Source organism: Bombina bombina, chromosome 8 (genome assembly GCF_027579735.1).
Source record: "Bombina bombina isolate aBomBom1 chromosome 8, aBomBom1.pri, whole genome shotgun sequence".
NCBI lineage: Eukaryota > Metazoa > Chordata > Amphibia > Anura > Bombinatoridae > Bombina > Bombina bombina.
Window position 1 is genome coordinate 222,503,183 of NC_069506.1, and position 27,559 is coordinate 222,530,741.

At 37.4% G+C, this 27,559-nt stretch overlaps 1 protein-coding gene across 3 annotated transcripts in view; it reads right to left on the reverse strand.

Annotated features, from left to right (window-relative positions):
- The window catches only part of ARHGEF1 (Rho guanine nucleotide exchange factor 1), a 241,256-nt gene that overhangs the window by 122,451 nt on the left and 91,246 nt on the right, over nt 1-27,559 (reverse strand). For all 3 annotated transcript variants that reach the window (XM_053691062.1, XM_053691059.1, XM_053691061.1), the window contains exons 4-7: nt 27,179-27,292; nt 24,122-24,220; nt 23,773-23,815; nt 5,253-5,358 (exon numbers count right to left, since the gene is read on the reverse strand). In XM_053691062.1, the coding sequence (XP_053547037.1) occupies nt 5,253-5,358; nt 23,773-23,815; nt 24,122-24,220; nt 27,179-27,292 (362 nt within the window). The remainder of the gene's footprint in view (nt 1-5,252; nt 5,359-23,772; nt 23,816-24,121; nt 24,221-27,178; nt 27,293-27,559) is intronic.

Consider the following 27,559-nt stretch of genomic DNA (forward strand, 5'->3'; position numbering starts at 1 on the left):
CCACTCCCCCAGATGAAAAGTCTGCCGACTTAGAAAATCCGCCTCCCAGTTCTCTACTCCTGGGATATGGATAGCTGAGAGATGGCAAGAGTGAACCTCTGCCCATAGAATTATCTTTGAAACCTCCAACATTGCCAGGGGGCTCCTTGTTCCCCCCTGATGGTTGATATAGGCTACAGTCGTGATGTTGTCCGACTGAAATCTGATGAACCTGACCGCAGCTAGCTGAGGCCAAGCCTGAAGATCATTGAATATCGCTCTTAGTTCCAGAATGTTTATCGAAAGGAGGGCCTCCTGAGTCCACGAACCCTGAGCCTTCAGGGAGTTCCAGACTGCACCCCAGCCCAGAAGGCTGGCATCTGTCGTTACTATAGTCCATTCTGGCCTGCGGAAACTCATTCCCTTGGACAGATGGACCCGAGATAGCCACCAGATTAGAGAATCCCTGGTCTCTTGATCCAGATTTAGTAGAGGGGACAAATCTGTGTAATCCCCATTCCACTGATTGAGCATGCAAAGTTGCAGTGGTCTGAGATGTAGGCGGGCAAACGGAACAATGTCCATTGCCGCTACCATTAATCCGATTACCTCCATACACTGAGCCACTGACGGACGAGAAATGGAATAAAGAGCACGGCAGGAAGTTAGAAGTTTTGACAACCTGACCTCTGTCAGATAAATATTTATTTCTACTGAATCTATCAGAGTTCCTAGGAAGGAAACTCTTGTGAGAGGTGAGAGGGAACTCTTTCCTTCGTTCACCTTCCACCCGTGAGACCTTAGGAATGCCAGAACAATGTCCGTATGGGACCTGGCGATTTGAAAAGTTGACGCCTGTATCAGGATGTCGTCTAGGTAAGGGGCTACTGCTATACCCCGCGGTCTTAGAACCGCCAGAAGGGACCCTAGAACCTTCGTAAAGATTCTTGGTGCCGTGGCTAACCCAAAGGGAAGAGCCACAAACTGGTAATGCCTGTCTAGGAAGGTGAACCTGAGAAACTGATGATGATCCCTGTGTATCGGAATATGTAGATAAGCATCCTTTAAATCCACGGTAGTCATATATTGACCCTCCTGGATCATAGGTAGGATGGTTCGAATAGTCTCCATTTTGAAGGATGGGACCCTGAGAAATTTGTTCAGGATCTTGAGATCCAATATTGGTCTGAAAGTTCCCTCTTTCTTGGGAACTATAAACAGATTTGAATAGAAGCCCTGCCCCTGTTCCTCCTTTGGAACTGGGTGGATCACTCCCATAACTAGTAGGTCTTGAACGCAATGTAAGAATGCCTCTCTCTTTATCTGGTTTGCAGATAATTGTGAGAGATGAAATCTCCCCTTTGGAGATGAAGCATTGAAATCCAGAAGATATCCCTGGGAAACAATCTCCAGAGCCCAGGGATCCTGGACGTCTCTTGTCCAAGCCTGGGTGAAGAGAGAAAGTCTGCCCCCCACTAGATCCGGTCCCGGATCGGGGGCTACTCCTTCATGCTGTCTTAGAGGCAGCAGCAGGCTTTTTGGCCTGTTTCCCCTTGTTCCAAGCCTGGTTAGGTCTCCAGACTAGCTTGGACTGGGCAAAATTTCCCTCTTGTTTTGTAGAAGAGGAAGATGAAGCTGCGCCACTCTTGAAGTTTCGAAAGGAACGAAAATTAGTCTGTTTGGTCCTTAACTTGTTGGACCTATCCTGGGGAAGGGCGTGGCCTTTTCCTCCAGTAATATCAGAAATGATCTCCTTCAGTCCAGGCCCAAATAGGGTCTGCCCTTTGAAGGGGATATTGAGAAGTTTAGACTTTGAAGTGACATTAGCTGACCAGGATTTAAGCCATAGCGCCCTACGTTCCTGAATGGCAAAACCTGAATTTTTAGCCGTTAGCTTGGTTAAATGAAAAACAGCGTCAGAAATAAATGAATTGGCTAACTTAAGAGCTTTAAGGCTGTCAAGGATATCATCCAACGGGGTCTCTACCTGTAAAGCCTCCTCCAGAGACTCGAACCAGAAAGCCGCTGCAGCAGTGACTGGGGCAATGCATGCAAGAGGCTGGAGAATAAAACCTTGTTGTATAAAGATTTTCTTAAGGAAACCCTCTAATTTCTTATCCATAGGATCTAGGAAAGCACAACTGTCCTCGACAGGAATAGTTGTACGCTTAGCTAGGGTAGAGACTGCTCCCTCCACCTTAGGGACAGTCTGTCACAAGTCCCGTGTAGCGGCATCTATAGGAAACATTTTCTTAAAAGCAGGAGGGGGAGAGAACGGCACACCTGGTCTATCCCATTCCTTAGTAATAATTTCTGAAAACCTCTTAGAGATTGGAAAAACATCAGTGTAAACAGGCACTGCAAAGTATTTGTCCATTTTACACAATTTCTCTGGGACTACAATGGTGTCACAGTCATCCAGAGTCGCTAAAACCTCCCTGAGCAACACGCGGAGGTGTTCAAGCTTAAATTTAAATGCTGTCATTTCAGAGTCAGACTGAAGTACCGCCTTCCCTCAATCAGAGAAGTCACCCACAGATAGAAGCTCTCCTGCTTCAACTTCTGCACATTGTGAGGGTATATCAGACATAGCTACTAAAGCGTCAGAGAGCTCTGTATTTGTTCTAGCCCCAGAGCTGTCTCGCTTTCCTTTTAACCCTGGCAGTTTGGACAATACCTCAGTGAGGGTATGATTCATAACTGCCGCCATGTCTTGTAAAGTAAACGCATTGGACGCGCTAGATGTACTTGGCGTCCCTTGAGCGGGAGTTATAGGTTCTGACACGTGGGGAGAGCTAGATGGCATAACCTCCCTTTTGTCAGTCTCAGAAACCTCAGGTGATAAATCTTTAAAAGCCATAATATGGTCTTTATAACTTATAGAAAGGTCAGTGCATTTGGTACACATTCTAAGAGGGGGTCCCACAATGGCTTCTAAACATAATGAACAAGGAGTTTCCTCTATGTCAGACATGTTTAACAGACTAGTAATGAGACCAGCAAGCTTGGAAAACACTTTAATAAATGTGAAAAAAGCAATAATAAAAAACGGTACTGTGCCTTTAAGAGAAAAAAACTACCACATAAACTGCAAAACAGTGAAAAAAAGTAGTAAACTCTACAAAATTTTTACAGTGTGTATAAGGGAATAAAGCAGCATTGCACCCACTTGCAAATGGATGATTAACCCCTCAGGCCCAAAAACGAATTAGAAAAACTTAAAACCTGTTAACAAACAGTCAAACACACTGCCAAAGCCCTGCTGTGGCTCCTACCTGCCCTTAAAAACGATTTTTGCAGGAACAAAACCCTCTATAGAGGTCCTATAAGCCAGAGGACTCCTTCAGGGAAGCTGGATGTCTCAGACTGAAAACGAAAATAGGCCCCTCCCACCATGCACTCAAAGTCAGAGGGCCTTAAAAAAGTACTCCTAGGAGTAATCTAACAAGCCATGTGGAAATTAGGCCCCAAATAAAGATTTATCACCCTCAGAGAAAAAACGTTTTTATTTATAAATCATGCAAACGTTTGTACACTAAGTAATATAGGTTTTAACATGAATATTATCCCTTTTTGCAAGCATGATCCCAGTTGTTTTTAAATCACTGTATCAGGCTTACCTTAAATATACCAGGCACTGTCAGCATTTTCTAGACTTTATCATCTCTCTAGAAAAAAAATATACTAAACATACCTCAAAGCAGGCAATCTGCAGATCGTCCCCCCAACTGAAGTTTTCTTTCCATACTCTTCAGTTATGTGTGAGAACAGCAATGGACCTTAGTTACAAACCGCTAAGATCATCAAACCTCCAGGCAGAAGTCTTCTTCCAATTTCTGCCTAAGAGTAAAAACAGTACAACGCCGGTACCGTTTAAAAATAACAAACTTTTGATTGAAGGTGAAAACTACACTAAGTCACCACATCTCTCTTGATACTTCCTTTCTTGTCGAGAGCTGCAAGAGAATGACTGGGGTGGCAGTTAGGGGAGGAGCTATATAGACAACTCTGCTGTGGGTGTCCTCTTGCAGCTTCCTGTTGGGAAGGAGAATATCCCACAAGTAATGGATGAACCCGTGGACTGGATACACCTTTACAAGAGAAATGTGGTTTAGTATCCCTTTAAATAACCAATGATGAATGCTGCAACTAACCTATAAAGTGGTAATGTGTTTTCATTATTACAGAAAATATTTTTGTCCGGATAATTAATGTGTGAAGTAGAATCCTGGATCCATTAGCTTCACGGATTCTCCTTTTAAAAGGGATACAAAACCTTTTTTTTTTTTTGGTCGATTCAGATAGATTTTATACAACTTTCTAATTTACTTCTATAATCCAATTCCTTTGTTCTCTTGGTATCTTTTATTAAAAAAAGCAAGGAAGTAATCTGAGGAGCGCCCACGTGTTCTAAGCACTATATTGCAGCAGTTTTGCAAGATTGTTATCCATTTGCAAGAGCACTAGATGGCAGCACTATTTCCTGCCATGTAGTGCTCCGCACACCTACCTAGGTATCTCTTCAACAAAGAACACCATGGGAACGAAGAAAAATTGATATCAAAAGTAAATTGGAAACTTTTAAAACGGGTATGCTCTGTCTGAATCACAAAAGAAAATGTTTGGGTTTTATATCCCTTAAAGTTTCAGAGCAGACTGTACTTCTGAGAAGGTTCTTCAAGCATTCTGCTTGAAATGTAGAGGATGTCTTGTCCATCTTAGACATGGGGGATGAATTATCAAGCTCCAAATGGAGCTTGATGCCCCTGTTTCCACATGAGCCTTCAGGTCTAAATACTGCTGCTCCATAACTGGTCCGTCTGCTCTGAGGCTGCGGACATCAATCCGCCCGATCCTATACAATTGGGCTGATTGACACCCCCTACTAGCGGCCGATTGTCAGCGAATCTGCAGGGGGCGGCATTGCACAAGCAGTTCACAAGAACCGCTTGTGCAATAATAAATGCAGACATCATATGCTGTCGGCATTTATCAATGTGCGGCGGACATGATCCACTACATTGTATCATGTCCGCTTGCACTTTCATAAATCGGCCCCATGGTGTAGCTTTCCCATCTCACCTCTCAGAACTGAATGACATTCTGTTGTCTGGTATTTTAACTGATCAGACAGGGCTTTCATGTGCTGCCATCACAGCTAGGAAAACTGCCTCACAATGCAGTGCACGTGTTGTGAACATTCTAAAACTCAATGAAAAAGCTACAGCCACCAAATAAAAAAAAACGTGCTGTTTATGGAATCGCATGGGTACCTGAAGTCCTCTAGCTGACGATTAATCTCTGGAATCTGGTGACTCTGGATCTCCCTCATAAATCTTTTCTGTGTATCTTCAGGAATAAGCTCAGGCCTTGTGCGATCTGTGAGAGAAAATGACAAAGTTATTAAAGGGATATGAAACCCAGACTGTCTATTTCACGATTCAGATAGAGCATGCACTTTAAAACAACTCTCTAAATTACTTCTATTATCAATTTTTTTTCATTCCCTTTGTTTTTGTTGAAAAGCAGGGCTTATGCTTAGGAGCTGGCGCATTTCTGGATCACTAAATGGCAGCACTATTAACTACCATGGAGAGCTACAGACACCTACCTAGGTATCTCCCCAACACAGAATATCATGGGAATTAAGCAAATTGTGATAATAGAATTACATTTGAAACTTTTTAAAAATTGTATGTTCTTTAAAGGGAAAGTCTAGTCAAAATTAAAATTACTTTGTCATGTTTCAGATATGCAATTTTAAACAACCTTCCCATTCACTTTTATAATCAAATTTGGTATTCTTTGTTGAAAGATAAACCTAGGTAGGCTTGTAGGCTAATTTCTAAGCCCTTGAAGGTCGCCTCTTATCTCAGTGCATTTTGACAGTTTTTTACAGATAGAGAGTGGTAGTTCATGTATGCCATAAAGATAACATTGTGCTCTCTACTGTGGAGTTACCTAGGCATCAGAACGGTTTGCCTAAAATGCAAGTCTTTCAAAAGAAATGAAATAAGGGGGCAGTCTGCAGATACAAAGTAAAAGATATATTAATATAACTGTGTTGGTTGTGCAAAACTGGGGAAAGGGTAATAAAGGGATTATCTATCTTTTTAAACAAATACAATTCTGTAGAAGACTGTTCCTTTAAGCAACAATATCTTAAGGATCATAGAAAAATTTGTGTCATACCTACTCAGACAGATAGACCTTCCCGGATTAAACAGCTCAATATTAAAAGGAACATTAAACACTAAATAAATACTAGATAGAAGGATGCAACATAGAAAAGATTAATCTGAGAATAAACATAGATATATTTTTTAAAGTTTCATTAGCTGTTAAGATATTGGCAAAATAAGTGTAAAGATTTAGGGTCTATAAAACAATGGGAGCTGCCATGTTGTAACTTAGGTTACCTTCTCTGCTGTGGCCAGTTAGGGAAAGTTATAAATAGGCCACTAGAGTGTGCAGCCAATGGCTGTGTGGAATATAACAGTGTTCTGCAGTTCCATTTCTATCAGAAACTGAAAAGCCCAAAATTTCAGAATGGAGTTACAGGAAAAGCGGAAAAAATAAACAATTAAAGTATAATGCAGAGGTTTTTTTATATATATACTGTATACACAATTTATCATTTTAGATTACCATCTCAAAGTGTTTAATATCCATTTAAATTGTGCTGCAAATGACTAAAAGAAGAACAAAAAACACAGGCGAATGATCAACTAATACATAACTCTTGACATAAGTTTGACATATAGCTGATCATCAGATACTCATATTTAGCCACTGTGAGTATGAAAGATCTCTTTGAATTTCCTGCATATTACAGTAATTACTCAACAAACCACATGAAGCTAGCCAGGATCTGACAAGTGCAACTGTTGCACAAGCTATAGAAATACATTACAAAAAAATCTGTGGGCACTAGGCAAAGCTACAGTTGCTTTACCAAACTGAAATCAATTAAAGGTGCACTCAAGTCAAAATAAACTTATGATTCAGATAGAACATGCAGTTATAAGACACTTTCCTATTTACTTCCACTATCAAATTTTGCACAGTCTTTTTAAATTCACACTTTCTGGGGAAAAAGATCCTACTGAGCATGTGCACAAGCTCACAGGGTATACGTATAATAGTCTGTGATTGGCTGATGTCTGTCACATGATACAAGTGGCCGGATACTGGGAGAGAAAATCAATTTGTAAGGAAAAAAAATCTACTGCTTATTTAAAATTCAGAGTAGGTGTTAAAACATTGTCTTTTTATTATGCACTTGTTAATTATGCAATTCTACTGCACTGAGTGGTCTTTTAAAGGGACATACAGGTGCAAATAGAAAATGCTACAATGTGCTGGAGCATCTTATAATTGCTCTATTGTTTGCATAGAACCTGTAAAGGAGTAAAACACAGAGAAGTCATCTCCAGCGCACCAATACACTACTGAGACATACAATTACGGTGTTTAGAGGGCGCTTAAATAGTTTAGGTTCACACTCTATTTGGGAAATAAAATTAAAATTAAAGTTATGTTGTCCTCTATTTTGTTAGTAACCTTAACTGTATGTGGGTTATTTTTACACCTTTTAAACCAACCTATAAAATATACACACCAAAAGACAGATTGTTTTAGATAAATGATTGGATCTTATAAACAGATATTCTTTCATGTAATTGGAAAGAGTTCATGAGCTAGTGACGTATGGGATATACAATCCTACCAGGAGGGGCAAAATTTCCCAAACCTCAAAATGCCTATAAATACACCCCTCACCACACCCACAATTCAGTTTTACAAACTTTGCCTCCTATGGAGGTGGTGAAGTAAGTTTGTGCTAAGATTTCTACGTTGATATGCGCTTCTCAGCTTTTTTGAAGCCCGATTCCTCTCAGAGTACAGTGAATGTCAGAGAGATGTGAAGGGAGTATCACCTATTGAATGCAATGGTTTTCCTCATGGGGATCCATTTCATAGGTTCTCTGTTATCGGTCGTAGAGATTCATCTCCTACCTCCCTTTTCAGATCGACTATATACTCTCATATTCCATTACCTCTACTAATAACCGTTTCAGTACTGGTTTGGCTATCTGCTATATGTGGATGGGTGTCTTTTGGTAAGTATGTTTTCATTACTTAAGACACTCTCAGCTATGGTTTGGCACTTTATGTATTTATATAAAGTTCTAAATATATGTATTATACTTATATTTGCCATGATTCAGGTTTCAGTATATTTCCTTTTGCAGACTGTCAGTTTCATATCTGGGAAATGCATTTTTTAGGAAAATGTATTTCTTACCTGGGGTATAGTCTTTTTTCAATGGACTGTCATTTTAAATTCGCGGGCAGTATTAGGCTCGCGAGGGCGCAAAATACCAAACTATATTGTGTCATTTTTGGCGCAAGATTTTTTTGGAGCGAAGTTACGTTCGATGGCGCAAATTCGTCATTTCCGGCGTCTTTGTCGATGCAGAGTCCTTTCACAAGGTTGCATCTTCATTGATGCGAGAGTGTCATTTCCGGATGTAGTTAGCGCCAAAAATGTTTTCTCTGTTTGTTTGTGCGTCATACTTGGCGCCAAATATTTGCATTATTTTAAACCCCATTCCTATATGCTTCTTGGTTTTTTTCTATATCAGAGGGCTATGCTGTTTGCATTTTTTTCCCATTCCTAAAATTGCCATATAAAGGAAATTGATCATTTTGCTTTATATGTTGTTTTTTCACTTACATTTGCAGAATGTCTCAATCTGATCCTGTCTCAGAAATCACTGTTGGAATCCTGCTGACTGATAACAGTTCTACCAAAGCTAAGTACATTTGTTGTAATCTTGTGGAGATTATATCTCCAGCTGTGGTTTGTAATACGTTGTCATAATAAACTTTTACATGCAGAGAATGGGTCCATCAGTATTAGTACAATGCCTGTTGCTGTTCTTTTAACATCTAATGTACAAGATATACCTGTGAATTTATAAGAATGTATTGCTGATTCTATTCAGAAGGCTTTGTCTGCCATCCCGCCTTCTAATAAATGTAAAGGTCTTTTAAAAACTTCTCATAAAGTTGATGAAATTTCAAATGACCGACAACAAACTGAATTGTCCTCCTCTGATGAGGGTCTATCTGATTCAGAAGATCCTTCCTCAGATATTGACACTGACAAACCTACTTATTTATTTAAAATGGAGTAAATTTGTTCTTTGTTGTGGAAGTGTTGATTATATTGGATATTGAGGAGACTAGTCCTCTTGATATTAAAACTAGTAAATGTTTAAATTCTGTTTATAAACCTCCTGTGGTTATTCCAGAGGTTTTTTTCAGTTCCTGATGCTATTTCTGATATGATTTCTAAGGAATGGAATAGGCCTGATTCTTCTTTTATTCCTTCTTTAAGGTTTAAAAAATTGTATTCTTTGCCAGCAGTTAGATTGGAGTTTTGGGAAAAGATCCCCAAAGTTGATGGGGCTATCTCTACTCTTGCTAAACGTACTACTATTTCTACGGAAGATAGTACTTCTTTTAAGATCCTTTAGATAGGAAACTTGAATCTTATCTAAAGAAAGCTTATTTATTTTCAGGTCTTCTTAGGCCTGCAATTCCTTTGGCTGATGTTGCAGCTGCTTCAACCTTTTGGTTGGAAACTTTAGTGCAACAAGTATCATATCATGATTTGTCTAGTATTGTTAATTTGATTCAACATGCTAATAATTTCATTAGTGATGCCATTTTTTTATATCATCAAAATTGATGTTCATTCTATGTCTTTAGCTATTTTAGCTAGACAAGCTTTGTGGCTTAAATCTTGGAATGCTGATATGACTTCTAAGTCCAGATTGCTATCTCTTTTTTCCAAGGTAATACATTATTTGGTTCACAGTTGGATAAAATATTTTCAACTGTCACTGGGGGGAAGGGAGTTTTTTTTGCCTCAGGATTAAAGGGACAGTCTACACCAGAATTTTTATTGTTTTAAAAGATAGATAATCCCTTTATTACCCATTTCCCAGTTTTGCATAACCAACACAGTTATAATAATATAATTTTAACCTCTGTGATTATCTTGTATCTAAGCCTCTGCAAACTGCCCCTTTTTTCAGTTCTTTTGACAGACTTGCAGTCTAGCCAATCAGTGCCTGCTCCCAGATAACTTCACGTGCACGAGCACAGTGTTATCTATATGAAATACGTGAACTAACACCCTCTAGTGGCGAAAAACTGTTAAAATGCAATCTGAAAGAGGTGGGCTTCCAGGTCTAAGAAATTAGCATATAAACCTCCTAGGTTAAGCTTTCAACTAAGAATACCAAGAGAACAAAGCAAAATTGGTGATAAAAGTAAATTGGAAAATTGTTTAAAATTACATGCTCTATCTGAATCATGAAAGTTTATTTTGGCCTAGACTGTCCCTTTAAGATCTAAGGGTAAATCTAAAGCTTCTAACCGTTTTCCTTCTTAAATAAGGAACAGATTCCTTGTGGGGGTTTCTGTTTTCAATTGGAAGCCTTCTTCAAATTGGGATAAATCCAAGCCATTCAAGAGATCAAAGTCAGCCCCCAAGTCCGCATGAAGGTACGGCCCTTATTCCAGCTCAGCTGGTAGGGGGCAGATTAAGATTTTTCAAAGATGTTTGGATCAATTCGATCCAAAATCATTGGATTCAGAATATTGTCTCTCAGGGGTACAGAATAGGATTCAGAGTAAAACCGCCTGTGAGAAGATTTTTCTCTCACGCATTCCAGCAAACCCAGTAAGGCTCAGGCCTTCCTGAAGTGTGTTTCAGACCTGGAGTTATCGGTGGTAATCATGCCAGTTCCGTTTCAGGAACAGGGTCTGGGGTTTTATTCAAATCTATTCATTGTCCCAAAGAAAGAAAATTCATTCAGACCAGTTTTGGATCTAAAAATTTTGAATCGATATGTAAGAGTACCAACTTTTAAAATAGTGACTATAAGGTCTATTCTGCCTTTTGTTCAGCAAGGGCATTATATGCCCACAATAAGACTTACATGATGCATATCTTCATATTCCGATTCATCTAGATCGCTATCAGTTCCTGAGATTCACTTTTCTAGACAATCTTTACCAATTTGTTGCTCTTCCTTTTTGGCCTAGCGACAGTTCTAAGAATCTTTTCAAAGGTTCTCGGTGTCCTACTCTCTGTTTTCAGAGATCGAGGTGTTGCGGCGTTTCCTTATTTGGACCTTATCTTGGTACTTGCTCAGTCTTTACGTTCTGCAGAATCTCACACAAATCAACTATTGTTGTTTTTTCGAAGACATGGTTGGAGGATCAATTTACCAAAAAGTTATTTGATTTCTCAGACAAGGTAACCTTTTTAGGTTTCCAGATAGATCCAGTGTCCATAACTTTGTCTCTAACAGACAAGAGATGTTTGAAATTGGTTGCAGCCTGTCGGAACCTTCAGTCTCAGTCATTCCCTTCAGTAGCTATGTGCATGGAAGTTTTAGGTCTCATGACTGCAGCATCGGACGTGATCCCATTTGCTCGTTTTTATATGAGACCTCTCCAGCTTTGTATGCTGAACCAATGGTGCAGGGATTATACAAGGATATCACAATTAATATCCATAAATACCAATGTTTGACTTTCTCTGACTTGGTTGTTACATCACCATCGTACCATCATAATTATAGGGGCCTCTTTCGTTCATCCAACCTGGACTGTGTTCATAACAGATGTGTGTTTTTCAGGTTGGGGAGCTGTTTGGGGATCTCTGACAGCATAAGGGGTTTGGAAATCTCAAGAGGTGAGATTACCAATAAATATTTTGGAACTCCATGCGATTCTCAGGGCTCTTTGTCCTTTGTTGAAGAGAGAACCATTCATTTGTTTTCAGATAGACAATATCACAAATGTGGCATATGTCAATCATCAGGGTGGGATTCAAAGTCCTCAAACTATGAACGAAATATCTCGGATACTTGTTTGGGCGGAATCCAGCTCCTGTCTAATTTCTGCGGTTCTTATCCCAGGTATAGACAATTGGGAAGCAGATTACCTCAGTCGTCAGACTTTACATCCGGGAGAATGGTCCCTCCACCCAGATGTGTTTTCTCAAGTTGTTCAGATGTGGGGGCTTCCAGAAATAGATCTGATGGCATCTCATCTAAGCAAGAAACTTCCCAGGTACCTGTCCAGGTCCAGGAATCCTCAGGCGGAAACAGTGGATGCATTGACACTTCCTTGGTGTTATCAACCGTCTTATATTTTCCCGCCTCTAGTTCTTCTTCCAAGAGTGATCTCCAAAATCATCATGGAGCAATTGTTTGTGCTGCTGGTGGTTCCAGCATGGCCTCACAGGTTTTGGTATGCGGATCTTGTTCGGATGTCCAGTTGCAAACCTTGGCCACTTCCATTAAGGCCAGACTTTCTATCTCAAGGTCCGTTTTTCCATCTCAAATCATAAAATTTGAAGATATGGAAAATTGAACGCTTAGTGCTTAGTCATAGAGGTTTTTTCTGACTCTGTGATTAATACTATGTTGCAGGTTCGTAAATCTGTTTCTAGTAAGATTTATCATCAAGTTTGGAAGACTTACATTTCATGGTGTTCTTCTCATAAATTCTCTTGGCATTCTTTTAGAATTCCTAGAATTTTACAGTTTCTTCAGGATGGTTTGGATAAAGGTTTGTCTGCAAGTTCCTTGAAAGGACAAAGCTCTGCTCTTTCATTTTTATTTCACAGAAATAATACTAAACTTCCTGATATTCATTGTTTTGTGCAGGCTTTGGTTCGTATCAAGCCTGTCATTAATCAATCTCTCCTCTTTGGAGTCTTAATTTGGTTTTGAAGGCTTTACAGGCTCCTCCGTTTGAGCCTATGCATTCTTTGGACATTAATCTACTTTCTAGAAAAGTGTTGTTTGTTTTGGCCATCTCTTCTGCTAGAAAAGTTTCCAAATTATCCGCTCACTCTTGTGAATCTCCTTTTCTGATTTTTCTTCAGGATAAGGCAGTTTTGCAGACTTCATTTAAATTCTTGCCTAAGGTTGTGAATTCTAACAACAGTAATAGAGAAATTGTTGTTCCTTCCTTGTGTCCCAATCCTAAGAATTCTTTGGTGAGATCTTTACATTCTGTGGATGTAGTGAGAGCTCTGAAATATTATGTTGAAGCTACTAGAGATTTCAGGAAGGCTTCTAGTCTATTTGTTATCTTTTCTGGTTCTACGGAAGGTCAGAAGGCTTCTGCCGTTTCTTTGGCTTCTTGGTTAAAGCTTTTGATTCATCAAGCCTATTTGGAGTTGGGTCAGGCCCTGCCTCAGAGAATTACAGCTCATTCTACTAGATCAGTTTCCACTTCCTGGGCTTTTAAGAATGAAGCTTCAGTTGATCAGATTTGAAAAGCTGCTACTTGGTCTTTGTTGCATACATTTACTAAATTCTACCATTTTGATGTATTTGCTTCTTCGGAAGCAGTTTTAGGAAGAAAAGTTCTTCAGGCAGCTGTTTCATTTTGATTCTTCTGCTTTTGATTTAAGTTTTTCCCTTTCATTTATGAGAATAAACTTATATTTTGGGTTGTGGATTAATTTTTTCAGCGGAAAATGTCTGTTTTTATTTTTATCCCTCCCTCTCTAGTGAATCTTGCGTGGAGTTCCACATCTTGGGTATTGCTATCCCATACGTCACTAGCTCATGGACTCTTGCCAATTACATGAAAGAAAACATAATTTATGTAAGAACTTACCTGATAAATTAATTTCTTTCATATTGGCAAGAGTCGATGAGGCCCACCCTTTTTTTGGTGGTTATGATTTTTTTTGTATAAAGCACAATTATTTCCAAATTCCTTTGTTGATGCTTTTTACTCCTTTCTTTATCAACCCACTACTTGGCTATTCGTTAAACTGAATTGTGGGTGTGGTGAGGGGTGTATTTATAGGCATTTTGAGGTTTGGGAAACTTTGCCCCTCCTGGTAGGACTGTATATCCCATACGTCACTAGCTCATGGACTCTTGCCAATATGAAATAAATTAATTTATCAGGTAAGTTCTTACAGAAATTATGTTATTTCTCTATGGCAAAATAGAAAGAGAGATTATATATACCTTTAAAATAAATGTATTGTTATAAAAAGTGTCAGAAGATGCTTAGATACAAGTGAAGGGGGTGAAACGTGTGGATTTGCACTAAAGAGCTTGGCAGTGGATTGCTACCATTAACCTCAGAGAACAGGACACAGCTGAAAAGAAAAAGAAAGTCTGATCTCTGCGTACATTGTACTGAAGTGCAGAGTTTTCGAAGACCGCATCCGGCAGAACTGTGAGGGTTTAAGAGAACCCGGAGGAAAGAGTACTTATGCAAGTATACAACAAAGAAGCCCGGAGTGAGTGACGTCACACGACCGGTTACAGAGGGAGCTGAGGCTCTGAAAAAACGCCCAATTGCAATCAGAGGTAAGAACCACCAAAAGGAATGTTTCTGGAAGTCTTCAAACTTTAAGGTGAGACCATCATAAAGCTCGCACACGTAATAAGGTTTTTTGAGGCGGTTGTTACACAAAAGTGATATATCAAGAGACAAATATTAAAGTTTCCCTAAGACGCTTGTTACAAAGGGTACTTTTAAAAAAAAAGAAAAAACGCAAAGTTATCCAGGTATAAATGGATTGTTAAAATTAACACAATCTAATCACAGATTTTAAGAAAAATACAACTAAAGCGTATTCATAAAATAATCTAAATAAGGATTGCACATATCATTCAAAGTTTATAATTGGACTATTACCTAGTTATTATTTTTCACACTCACACTTAGATATTTCACGAGAATTCACATATATTTTTTCTATTCTATTTTTAAAGCGCTTATTAATTTTTCATTTTTATTCTTATGCATCATTTTTAAATGGACAGTCAAGTCCCAAAAAAACTTTCATGATTTAAACAGGGCATGCAATTTTAAACAACTTCCCAATTTACTTTTATCACCAATTTTGCTTTGTTCGCTTGGTATTCTTAGTTGAAAGCTAAAACTAGGAGGTTCATATGCTAATTTCTTAGACCTTGAACACTGCCTCTAATCTGAATACATTTTGACCACTAGAGGGCATTAGTTCACATGTTTCATATAAATAACATTGAGCTCATGCACGTAAAGTGACCTAGGAGTGAGCACTGATTGGCTAAACTGCATGTCTGTCAAAAGAACTGAAATAAGGGGGCAGTCAGCAGAAGCTTAGATACAAGATAATAACAGAGGTAAAAAGTATATTAATATAACTGTGTTGGTTGTGCAAAACTGGGGAATGGGTAATAAAGGTATTATCTTTCTTTTTAAACAACAAAAATTCTGGTGTTGAGTGTCCCTTTAAGCATAATTTTACATGAGTTAATTCGTTAGCCACAGTTTTTTATATTTTTAATAGACCCAATGAAGATACTAATGTAGCAATTGTATTACAATAAGGAGAATATTTACATAGCAATTGTATTAATTTTATCGAAGTATGCAATACTCGTAGCTATTTTTATATGAATTTTGTATGGACCGAAAATGTTAGTTTAACCATTTGATTCAGCCAAATATTGGTCTAGATGACATTTTATAGGGAATTTTTATAACAAATTTATTTTTAAGGTATATAGAATCTTTTTCTATTTTGCAATAAAGAAATAATCGGTTTATAAAATCCAATCATTTATCTAAAACCATCTGTCTTTTGGTGTGTATATTTTATAGGTTGGTTTAAAAGGTGTAAAAATAACCCATATACATTTGTTAAGGTTACAAAATAGAGGACAGCATAACTTTAATTTTATTTCCCAAATAGAGTGTGAACCTACACGATAAAAGCGCCCTCTAAACACTGTAATTGTATGTTTGACACAGTATAACTATCTAGGAAGGAGATAGTTAACATAGAGTGGCTTGTTTTAGTTAAAGCTCAGCGCTTCACTTCAAATATATAAAAACACTACAGAGACATAGCTGATCACATCTGATGATCCAATGACAAGAGGCATATGTGCGTAGCGACCAATCATTAGCTAGCAACAAGTAGTGCATTGCTGCTACTGAATCTATCTATTTATGCAATTTATTATTACATTTTCATGTCTACAACATAGCAGTGTCTCATATAGGACACAACAGAACATATCCCCTAGTAGCGGAGGAAGTGGAACTAATTAGAAGGAAAATGACAAATGTGTAATTGCAGGAATAAAGCTGGGAATCCTTTTGCTCTGCTCTCACACATGCATTTTGTTGTTATTCTGTGAGATTTTCTGTGACTGTGTAATCTTATTTCATGGTTATGGAGTAATATGTGAGCTTCTGCTGCTCTGTATAAACACGCTGCTATATAGCAATGGGTTTAGAGGGTTCTGTTAAAGGGACAGTAAACAACTTGTCATTAGAATATTTTTCTGCAGTCTTCTAATAGATTATCCATCAGCAGAGTCAAAACTTTATTAGAACAGATTAACACGTTGTTTGCTGCAATTGTTTTTCCAATGGCCAAACTTCACCTACTACTTATTTGAAGGAGGCAATCTAGACTTGAGGCTGGTGATACTTGATTTGCCACTGTCATTTTGTTAACAAAATTTTCATTGTTGGGCTTTAGCAGAAACAAGGAGAAAAACTGCAAACCAGGGACAGACACATTGCGAGGTTAGCCTTGTGCAACCTGCCATGTTCTCTTTCAAGACAGTAAAATTACACAATTTTAAACAACTTTCAACTTTACTTCTATTATCTAATTGGCTTTGTTTTCTTGATATCCTTTGTTGAACAGCATACCTATGTAGGGCAGCAGCAGCAATGCGCTACTGAGAGCTAGCTACTGATTGGTGGCTGCACTTATATGCCTTTTGTCATTGGCTCATCTGATGTTTTCAGCTAGCTCCTTCAGCAAAGGATACCGGGCAAATTTGATAATACAAAAGTAAATTGGACTGTTTAAAATGGTCTGCTCTACCTGAATAAAAAATGGGTTTTGTTTCATATTACAATCTCACAAAGTTTACTGTCCCTTTAATTGCAAGTCACTAAAATGGAAATGGGGTTAAACACATAGTTAAAGTGAGCTCCATAGTTCCAATTCACTGCTGGGAGCTAGACAAAGACATCTGGTGAACCAATAAAAAGAGGCTTATTTGTGTAACCACCCATCACCAGCTACCTCAAAGCAGTGCACTGCTGCTCCTGGGCCTACTTAGCTATGCATTTCAATAAAAGATACAGAAAGAACAAAGTAAGGGCCTGATTACAAGTTGAGCGCAAAACATTTCTTTCTGGAAAAACTATATTTGCGTTCAACTTAGTAATACCAGTGTACCCAAATGTGTGCTGGTATTACAGGTGAGGTGCAATGTGAACGCAACCTCGTGTTCACATTGCACGGAAGCTTTCATGAGAGCGCGCTTCCATAGATTCCAATAGGAGCCTTGTTCTCATATCGTCAGACACAGCATGAGACCTAGAGCAGCGAAAGGGGGTACGAGATGGCAGCAAATATAAATATATATGTATATCAGGGCTCAAAAAAAAAAATATATATATATATATATATATATATATATATATATGTGTATATCACTGGAGAGTGGAAATTTATCAGTGGCGAAAGTTTGTAAGTGAATGTCTACAAATATTATATAAAGGGATATTATATATCCTTGAAAGGGCAAGGATATGTTATTTCTCTAGGACTATAGGGACCCATTAGTGCTTAGACTGTTAGTTCTGAGATGGTAAACAGGGGCAGAGAGAGATTGGAGAGGAAAAGTAAAAGTGGAGAAAAAGATAGTGTTAAAGGGACACTGAACTCCAATTTTTTCTTTTCTGATTCAGATAGAGCATGCAATTTTAGGCAACTTTCTAATGTACTCCTATTATCAAATTTTCTTCATTCTCTTGGTATCTTTATTTGAAAAGTAAGACTAAGTTTAGATGCCGGCCCATTTTTGGTGAACAACCTGGCTTGTTCTTGGTGATTGGTGGATAAATTCACCCACCAATAAACAAGTGCTGTCCAGGGTACTGAACCAAAAAGAGCTTTGATGCTTTATTTTTCAAATAAAGATAGCAAGAGAATGAAGAAAAATTGATACTAGGAGTAAATTAGAAAGTTGCTTAAAATTGCATGCTCTATCTAAATCATGAAAGAAAAAAATTGGGTTCAGTGTCCCTTTAATAAAGAGTGGAGAGGGGGGAAAAAGTAAAGAGATATGAGAGATGGGAAAGAAGGAGTGTAAAGAGAATATATGGCCTGAGAGAGAATGGAGGGGGGGGGTGAAGAGATTGAAGAGGGGAGGGAGTGGAGAAAGATAGATAAGAGATGATAATTATAAAACAAATTTTCCAGGTCTGCTATGACCTCACATTAATATCAACACTCTCTGCTTTCTTTCAGTTCAACAACTTCCTTTTTCTGTCCTGCTGTTGTCTTCTCCAGAACAGTAGTTGTTATTGCTAACTGCTATGCACTTATTTTTGTTTATTTATTACTGTAAGTACCACTATTTAATTTATGGTATAAAAGAAAACCAATATTACAAAATTACTGCTCCATAGGTGTTTCCCATTGGCTAAACACATGCAAAGGGGGGGGGGGGGGGGTAGTGGGTGGGATCAAAAGTGGAGAGTAACATTTTGGGCTGGCTAGAAGCTTAGGGCTTGAAATGTTGAGCCCTGTGTATATGAATATGTACATATATATTTATGTGTTTATGTGTGTATAAACAATTTTTTATTTTTAAAAAGGGACCTTACATTCTTTTGGGGGGGTAATTGCTACCTCGAGTTCACCACTTGTAATGGCTGGGTATGTATCGGATGCACCCACAAATGGGCGAATTTGCCAGCTTGCGGGCACGCGATAAATTAGCGTTCCCTTGTAATCTAGCCCTAAATTTGGTAACAGAAGTAAATTGAAAAGATACTTAAAACTGCATGATTTGCTCTATTAGAGCCATGGAAGCTTAATTGTACCTTTATTGTCCATTCTGGTAAGACAGGTATCATATGCTCAAACTGTTTCCATAAGATACACTGATCAAACAAGAAACTGAGCTCTATCATTGTTAAATGATCATAATGCAAATACTAGTCAAATGATGGCAACATGAAAATGGCAATCATTGTTCAGATGCACCAGTATTCATAACTTCCTCAAAAGTATGTTTAATATGAACTGATGAGTGAGGAACGGATACTAGAGAAGGGACCAGAATATCAAAATTATACTTTTATGATTCAGACAGAGCACAGAATTTTACACAAATTTCCAATTTATTGGTATTACCTCATTTGTTATGTTCTCTTGGTATCCTTTATTGGAAGCATAGATAGGCAGTCAGGAGCAGCAATGCACTACTGGGAGCTAGCTGCACATATATGTCTCTTTTCATTGTTCAGCTAGCTCCCAGTAGTATATTGCTGCTCCTTCAACAAAGGATACCAAGATAATGAATCAAATTTGTTAATAGAGGTAAACTGGTTTAAATGTATATGTTTAATTTGAGTAAAAAAAGAAAGATTTTGAGCTTTTTGTCTCTCATAATTCAGATAGTGTACAAAAAAAATAAAATTAATTTTCTTCCCTTCCAAAATGTGCACAATCTTTTTATATGCACACTATCTATGCCCTCCCCCACTCCTACTGAGCATGTGCAAGAGCTTACAGTATATACATTTTGTAAATGGCTGATCGCTGTCATATAATATGTGGGGATAGGAAAATGGAAGTAACTTTAGTAGATTTTTTATTTCTGACAAATTTTTACTTATTTGAAATTAAGACGTGGGGCCCCATTTATGAAGCCGTTTAATCCTCTTCAGGATTGTTTTGGCGCATGCTCGCTGATGTGAGCCTGCAAAGGAAAGTTAAGAAGCACTGGCCGTAGGGGATAATGGACACGCTCTGCTCTTGCACAATTGCTTGCACAAGAGCAGAGGGCAGGGTTACATGAGCGATTGCTTGTGCAATCTTAAATTCCTGCAGCCGATGCAGTTTTGGAGTCCAGAAAATAATTCAGACAGGGTCTCTTTGTGAGAAACACAATATGATAAATATGGGCTTATATGTTATAGCATTTACGGTTTATTATACATTTGTTAATAATGCAATTCTACTTTATTTAGAATTCTATTTCCTGGAGTAGATATAGAATGTTTAATAAATGTGAGAGAAAAGAAAAGGTTTGCATTCTCTATAGTACTCACTTGTCAGACCCAATGAAAGGTTTGTAGTTACATTTGAATGTATGTGTGTGTATATATATATATATATATATATATATATATATATATATATATATATATATATATATATATACACACACGTACAGTATATACACATCTGTGTATACGTGTATGTGTATATATCAGTGTGTATACACTATATGTATGAGTGTAAATATATGTGTATATGCGTGTGTGTGTGTACGTCTATATACTATATGTATGAGTGTATTTGCGTGTGTGTATATACTGTATGTATGTATGTGTATATATCAGAGTGTATGTGTGTATACACTATATGTATGAGTGTAAATATGTGTGTGTGCGCGTGTCTATATACTATATGTATGAGTGTATTTGCGTGTGTGTATATACTGTATGTATGTATATATACTGTATGTATGTATGTGTATATATATCAGTGTGTATGTGTGTAAATATGTGTGTGTGCGTGTCTATATACTATATGTATGAGTGTATTTGCGTGTGTGTATATACTGTATGTATGTATGTGTATATATCAGTGTGTATGTGTGTAAATATGTGTGTGTGCGTCTATATACTATATGTATGAGTGTATTTGCGTGTGTGTATATACTGTATGTATGTATGTGTATATATCAGTGTGTATGTGTGTATACACTATATGTATGAGTGTAAATATGTGTGTGTGTGTGCGCGTGTCTATATACTATATGTATGAGTGTATTTGCGTGTGTGTATATACTGTATGTATGTATGTGTATATACTGTATGTATGTATGTGTATATATATCAGTGTGTATGTGTGTAAATATGTGTGTGTGCGTGTCTATATACTATATGTATGAGTATTTGCGTGTGTGTATATATCAGTGTGTATGTGTGTAAATATGTGTGTGTGCGTGTCTATATACTATATGTATGAGTATTTGCGTGTGTGTATATACTGTATGTATGTATATATACTGTATGTATGTATGTGTATATATCAGTGTGTATGTGTGTCTATATACTATATGTATGAGTGTATTTGCGTGTGTGTATATACTGTATGTATGTGTATATATCAGTGTGTATGTGTGTATACACTATATGTATGAGTGTAAATATGTGTGTGTGCGTGTCTATATACTATATGTATGAGTGTATTTGCGTGTGTGTATATACTGTATGTATGTATGTGTATATACTGTATGTATGTATGTGTATATATCAGTGTGTATGTGTGTAAATATGTGTGTGTGCGTGTCTATATACTATATGTATGAGTGTATTTGCGTGTGTGTATATACTGTATGTATGTATGTGTATATATCAGTGTGTATGTGTGTATACACTATATGTATGAGTGTAAATATGTGTGTGTGCGTGTCTATATACTATATGTATGAGTGTATTTGCGTGTGTGTATATACTGTATGTATGTATGTGTATATACTGTATGTATGTATGTGTATATATCAGTGTGTATGTGTGTAAATATGTGTGTGTGCGTGTCTATATACTATATGTATGAGTGTATTTGCGTGTGTGTATATACTGTATGTATGTATGTGTATATACTGTATGTATGTATGTGTATATATCAGTGTGTATGTGTGTAAATATGTGTGTGTGCGTGTCTATATACTATATGTATGAGTGTATTTGTGTGTGTGTATATACTGTATGTATGTATGTGTATATATCAGTGTGTATGTGTGTATACACTATATGTATGAGTGTAAATATGTGTGTGTGCGTGTCTATATACTATATGTATGAGTGTATTTGCGTGTGTGTATATACTGTATGTATGTGTGTGTATGTATATATATATATATATATATATATATATATTTATATATCTATCTCGACCATTCATACATTTACCTATACACCAACATATTGACAAATATTGTCTCTACTTTGTTATAGGCTTTGGATAGTTGTACATCTGAATCACATAGCTTCTTATTGCATAAATAAACATTATGGTAACTTGCTATGCGTTAGTAGGCATCTTCTTTGAATAAACTGGTGTTCCAGTTCTGTGAAAAAATACTTTTGTTTTATGCTTGTGGGGGTTAAATGTCACCAATAATGCAATGGGAGTTGTCCTTCTGAACCATTTAGCAACCTTTCCCTAAGGACACATTGTGCACAATTATTCACTATTTAATGCCAATATCTTGTTAAAAGGACAGTAAACAGTTTGAGATTGTAATATAAATGCTCAAAGGGACAAAAAAAAAAAACATTTTTCTTTCATGATTCAGAAAGAGAATATTTTAAGCAACTTTCCCATTTCCTTCTGTTACCTTCACTAAATCAATTTGATTTTTTTTTTTTAAATTGTAGACCCAACTCAATCATAAAATTTTAATTTTGACATATTTAATTTGTCACATTCTGATAAATGAGACTCTCATAAGATAACTTATTCAAGTTCCTTCAAGCGTTTCAACATTATAAACATTTTAAAGATATATGGACAACAAATGGTATTAAATGGGTTAAACGCACACAAATGCGCCCATCAGGAGACTACACCTGGTCATGATCAGTAACAATGTTGCTTCTATTCAGAGCTGTGAAATGCGTAAAATAATTACTCTTACGTATATGTATTATCAAGTTTAGTTACTCTGAATGGAGTAGAAGAAAAAACGGATTGGCAAATTCTATAAAGGAATATACCCATGAGTTTCTAAAGAAACACTGGCATTGCTGCCTATAATAGGGAAGTAGAATCTCTTTGCTACTGGCATTTTCTGTCCACATGACATTAAAGAAAAATAAAAAACCAAACTTTGTATTTCATGATTCAGATGGAGCATGCACATTTAAACAACTTTCTCATTTACTTCTATTATCAAATTGTATTTGTTCTTTTAGTATCTTTTGTTGAAAAGCAGATATGTAAGCTCTGGAGCGTGCATGTGTCGGGAGCACATTATGGCAGCAGTTTTGCATGAATGCTATCATATGCAAGAGCACTAGATGCCGGCAGCGCTATTTCCTGTCATGCAGTGCTCCAGACTCCTACCTAGATATCTCTTCAACAAAGAATAACATGGGAACAAAGATAATTTGATAAAAGAAGTAAATTGGAAACTTTTTTTAAAAATTGTATGCTCTGAATCACAAAACATTTTGGGGGGGTTTCATATCCTTTAAAAATCCCACATGAAAAAATACTACATGCATTAGAGTTTTTGTATGGGGCACATATAACCTGTAGTGCCATCAATAACCAGAAGAGGTCTCCTGGCAGAGCACACAGAGGGGAGGGGACAGGAAAACCATGCAATGCCTTTATCAGCTTCAAAACATTTCTTCAGGAAGTGATCGACATTACAGGCCAAGCGTTGTACACAGACGCCTCACAATACAGGGCAGAGCTGTGCAAAATCAACAGCACTTGTTTTCAGTACGCCCATAAATAGCTGCCATCGGGTTCAATTAATTCACAGTATGACAAAGTGCTATAATCATTGTGAAAATTTACTGCAATTCTTTATCCATTTGCATCAACTTACATAAAAAAACAACATTCAAGAAGAGAAATATCAATGTGCATGTACCACAAATAGAAACACTCACCTAATTCAAATGACACACTGTGTGGGATAGGAACTCTCAGGACCTAGGGTGAAAAACATTTTAACCTTACACACTGACAATAACAGGAATATAAAACAATCCCTACAGCTGTTGTGTCACTGCAGTGTGTGTGACTCTAAAGAAGAGAGGGTCATCTTGGTATAAAGTAAGGCCATACCACAGTAGGCAGTGGTTATTTTATAGAGAGATGTCTGCACTGCTAGGGACAGTGCGTAATCAGTCACTTGTGTCATCGTACAGGGGTAGTGACAGGATGTTATATTAAGTAACAGTGTAGCTGGTATGGAGACAGCATTGTATAGTCAGATACAAGAGGTCTAAAACTTACGGCGCCCTTTACAAGGAACATATAATAGAAATCCAAAAAGAATTTTTTCCCTTCTTTGGCAGAAAGACTTCTCAGAATCTCGATGTGCAGGAAACAAAGCTGAGAATTAAAACAGAGAATGAATATTATTTACCTATCACCTTTTATTTGTACATTGCAAACCCAAAAGCAGAAGCCCTGATCCCTGTGTATAGTGTACATCCTACATCAGCTACCACTGCCGTATATAGAGTGCACCAAAACTAGCAGTATCCGTGTATAGGTGCATCCCACCACTGAGTGCAACTTACAGAAGACTCATCCTTTTACACGCATTTCATTCCAGCCTCCAAACAGTATGTTTACACCACATTTTGCACTTACTATCGTTAGCAAACAGGCACACATTAAACATTGTAGTTTGTACTTACAAAACCCTCTACATATCTTATCTTGTCTCCCCATCACTACTCATTTCTGCCCTACTCCTCAGAGCCTCCATCAGCTTCTACTCTCTCTTACAGTATCTCCCTCATGCTGCACCTGTCTTGTGCTATTCTCTTCCTATATCCCTCAGAATACCCCCAATAGAAATACAGCTTATTTAGAGAGTCTACCACCTATAGTACCTTTTGTCCATGCAAGAACATCGTTTATGGCTTGCACACATCACACATGAAAGATTCTGCCATACGAACATTTCAAACAAACCATTTCACCCCCTTTTGTTTCCAACACTTTCCATAAGCTATCATGATAGATGGGTCCTCAAATCTGTCTGTCTCTGTATACTCGTGCTCTTTTTTTATTGTATCCCCTGTACAGCACTATAGACTATTATGGTGAACTGAATAAAAATAATGATGGTGATGAAAACAACATCAAAACACCACCATTAACAATATGTACCTCTTGTAAGCCCCTTCTATGCACAATGGAATTTGCTCCAAAACCCAAACCAGTTTATTTGATCCAGTCTCCCAACTAGAAGGCACTGCATACCAAATCCTCTCTAACAGACAACTATGCAAAGCAGAGCAACATTTATAGAATACAAATAAATCCATACTATACAAAATAAAATAGATACAGTATGGAAAATAAATTAACTTTAAGTAGATGCTGTTAGTCTCAGTTTTTCTTTAAACTTTTTTTATTTTATTTAAGATGGCGCTTTACTTCCAGGGCTTTAACATGTAATGAAGATCTTAAAAGGAATGAATCACAGAATAATATCTTCTAGTATAATCCACAACTAAATAGAAAATACTGTCAGGAGGAATAAAGTTCTATAAGCAGTAAGAAAGCATCACCCTGTATATTGTTTTTAATGTTTGTTGTTTTAATGCATCAATTTATCTGAGATGTGAAGATCATATACTTTCTTACTGCGAGGATTAAATAAACGTTTTTATTCCTCCTGTGAGTATTTTCTATTTAGTAGCGGATTGTACTAGACCACTGGTTTTCAAACCTGTTCTCAGGCCTTCCTAACAGGCCACATTTTGTGCATACTGAACTAGAACACAGGTGAAATAATCCACTGGTTAGTAAACGGTTATTTTACCTGCTCTCGTCCTAGGTAATCCAGAAAACCTGGCCTGTTGTGGAGGCATGAGGACAGGTTTGAAAACCAGTGTACTAGAAGATATTACACAATTCTGTGATTCATACCTATAAGGATCTTCATTACACGTTAAAGCCCTGGGAGTGAAGCGCCACCATTAAAAACTGAGATTTCTATAACAGTTGAAGGAGAAACTGAGACTGGCAGCATCTACTTAAAGGGAAGTTAATTTCCATATTTTATTTTATTTTATAGAATATGCCTTTATTTTTACTCTATACATTTTGCTCTGTTCAATTTACAGTGCTCTCTGTGCATGGTGCATAGGAGATGATTTGGCATCATGTGCCATCAACAAAACATGCAGACAGAACCTAAATTAAAACTTTCTGTGCCATTAAAAATCATCACATTAATTATCCCGCAAACCTTTGAGCTATGGTTTGGGACACAAAAAAAGCATTTCTGTGCACTAATGTGGTTTAAAGGGACAGTTTACCCTATATGTTTCGCCCATTAAATTTGTTCCAAATTATCCACTTTATCTGCTGGACCCTATTAAATTGTTTGCCTTCATATCGACATTTGAAATGGCTTATTTTGCCTGTGCTATCCCTACCTATACTGAAAGTTTCTATACTTAAGTATAGGCTTTTGAAAAGCTATGTAAACATAGGCAGCAGAAGAAATTGCATTCCCAGTGGGGTGTGAGAGATAATGTTATAAACTGTTATTTTTGTATTGTTCTTTCTTTGTACAGAGAGATAAGGAAGGGAAGCATTTAAGTGATAAGATAAAATATGTCTGATCTGTCTGCACACTTAGATTATTTTGATGGAGTGTGGTTTCAAAGAGCAAATCCAGCTATTTCATTTAAAAAAAAAGAAACAAAGGATCAATCTATTTCATACCCTGCAGATAGTATAACAAGTCAATAGGAACACATTAAGGAGAAACCAGCTGTGCAGAACACTGTCCCTTTAAGCACACTGCTGTCAATCTGAAGTCTCTCTCTACTTACATTCCGCACACAGCAAATGCATGACATACCTGTGTTCCATCTACAGTCTACTAAATACTACACCATAGCCTTCTCCTCTGTTGACTAGAGAAGCCTAAGTTCAGGGTAAGAAATGTCCCAAAGAAACGTTCGCTTTGTAGTAATCGTAAGCGGTTCGTGTTCCACTGAATTACTGCACATTCATTTACCGGAAGTTATTGAAAGCAGACAAATCAGTACTGAGGTATATTAGCAGGTAATTCTGGTATGTTACAGACATTCAGTTCTATCAGAGAAGGGGTAAACAGGCACAAAAAAAGAGAGAATAGACACACCTGATGTCACTGTGCAGAGCATCTGAGAGGCGTGTAAGAGAGAAAAAAAAAATTAAGGACAAGTCACAGTGACCGGCACAACTATATAGGGAGTCCTAGCTAAAGAAGTTGCAATATGGGTGCTGTTTATGGTATCTTTGCTGTATCATTTGAAAATGCAAGTTGCGCAATCTTACCAGAGGGCTTGGGTCAAACTGAAGCACGCTATGATGAAGCAAGACCATAATGTACGCCGGATGGTCCTTCACTAGCTCAATACTTTGAAAATAGCTGAACTGGTCATCCATAGTCTGGAAAATAAAAAGCAAAACAAGGTGAAATACTAAAGTGATGGGAAACACATTTTTTTTTATGATTCAGACAGAGCAGGCAATTTTAAGAAACTTTCTAATTTACTCCTATTTTAAAATTTTCTTCATTCTCTTGGCATCTTTATTTGAAAAATGCAGGAATGTAAAGCTTAGGAACCAGCCCATTGTTGATTCAGCACCTGAGTAGCACTAGCTGATTGGACCAAAAATGGTCCGGCACATAAGCTTATATTCATGCTTTTTCAA